This window comes from Sinocyclocheilus grahami, unplaced genomic scaffold (genome assembly GCF_001515645.1).
Source record: "Sinocyclocheilus grahami isolate Dianchi unplaced genomic scaffold, SAMN03320097.WGS_v1.1 scaffold1916.1, whole genome shotgun sequence".
Lineage (NCBI taxonomy): Eukaryota > Metazoa > Chordata > Actinopteri > Cypriniformes > Cyprinidae > Sinocyclocheilus > Sinocyclocheilus grahami.
Window position 1 is genome coordinate 80,853 of NW_015507095.1, and position 1,442 is coordinate 82,294.

General features: G+C 51.3%; 1 protein-coding gene across 1 annotated transcript in view; it reads right to left on the minus strand.

Annotated features, from left to right (window-relative positions):
- Positions 1–1,097, minus strand: part of LOC107573312 (acylamino-acid-releasing enzyme) — a 33,524-nt gene extending 32,427 nt beyond the window's left edge. The window contains exons 1-2 of the mRNA XM_016259751.1: positions 1,003–1,097; positions 617–746 (exon numbers count right to left, since the gene is read on the minus strand). Of these exons, the coding sequence (XP_016115237.1) occupies positions 617–746; positions 1,003–1,068 (196 nt within the window). The 5' untranslated portion in view covers positions 1,069–1,097. The remainder of the gene's footprint in view (positions 1–616; positions 747–1,002) is intronic.
- Positions 1,098–1,442: the final 345 nt, after the last annotated feature.

The window sequence follows — 1,442 nt, forward strand, 5'->3', positions numbered from 1 at the left end:
GGTGCTGAGTGTAAACCTGTGTGTTCGGCGTGTCAGTGCTGGTGCTGAGTGTAAACCTGTGTGTTCGGCGTGTCAGTGCTGGTGCTGAGTGTAAACCTGTGTGTTCGGCGTGTCAGTGCTGGTGCTGAGTGTAAACCTGTGTGTTCGGCGTGTCAGTGCTGGTGCTGAGTGTAAACCTGTGTGTTCGGCGTGTCAGTGCTGGTGCTGAGTGTAAACCTGTGTGTTCGGCGTGTCAGTGCTGGTGCTGAGTGTAAACCTGTGTGTTCGGCGTGTCAGTGCTGGTGCTGAGTGTAAACCTGTGTGTTCGGCGTGTCAGTGCTGGTGCTGAGTGTAAACCTGTGTGTTCGGCGTGTCAGTGCTGGTGCTGAGTGTAAACCTGTGTGTTCGGCGTGTCAGTGCTGGTGCTGAGTGTAAACCTGTGTGTTCGGCGTGTCAGTGCTGGTGCTGAGTGTAAACCTGTGTGTTCAGCGTGTCAGTGCTGGTGCTGAGTGTAAACCTGTGTGTTCAGCGTGTCAGTGCTGGTGCTGAGTGTAAACCTGTGTGTTCAGCGTGTCAGTGCTGGTGCTGAGTGTAAACCTGTGTGTTCAGCGTGTCAGTGCTGGTGCTGAGTGTAAACCTGTGTAGATGTTGCCGTACTGTCCGCCGTATCGTGACGTGATCACCGGTCCCACATCCGCGCGACACAACGCCGGGAACCGACACTGATCCCGGTACAACTGAGCGATCTCCGCCGCCTCCCGGAGCACCTGAAACACCACATGGGGACACGGCATAGTAACACACATCAGACACACAGCCAGACACGAGAACATAGACGGAGTACAGCGTGTACGTGTTTAAACGGTCGTCCGCTCTCAGCGCGTGACGCGGAAGCTGTCCGAATAACACGGAGCTGGTTTTCAGCTGTTGAGAACCAACAGTCTGCGTTCTGCTGCAGTGTACGACGACAAACACACACGAAAGGAGGTTGTTCTAAATCATATTTTAGTCATTTGACTGTACCTTCGAGTCCATGACAGCGCAGCGCGAAAGCAGTCGGTGGAGAGGAATCCTGCGACTGAACGTCATGGCGCTGGGGGCGGGGCACAAGACCACTGTCCTGCTCTCTCATTGGTCAGATGCGATGACGCGCGCGTTAGCTTGGGACTTTGTTTACGTCGCATCATACGTATCCGACGCAAATTAAATTCTTGGTTACAGCGTGATCTGTCAATAACAGGTAGAGTGTTGCTTTCTAAGGCAGATGGGTTGTCTAGGGTGGTTCATATGGCAAGCCGTTTTAGCTTATAACAATCCCAGTGTTACTCGTCGTAATTGCATTGTTACTAGTAAGAATGCAATTACAGAGCTCTCTAATTTAATTGTTACTAGTAAGAATGCAATTACAGAACTCTCTCATTTAATTGTTACTAGTAAGAATTGCATTGTAGAGCTCTCTTTTC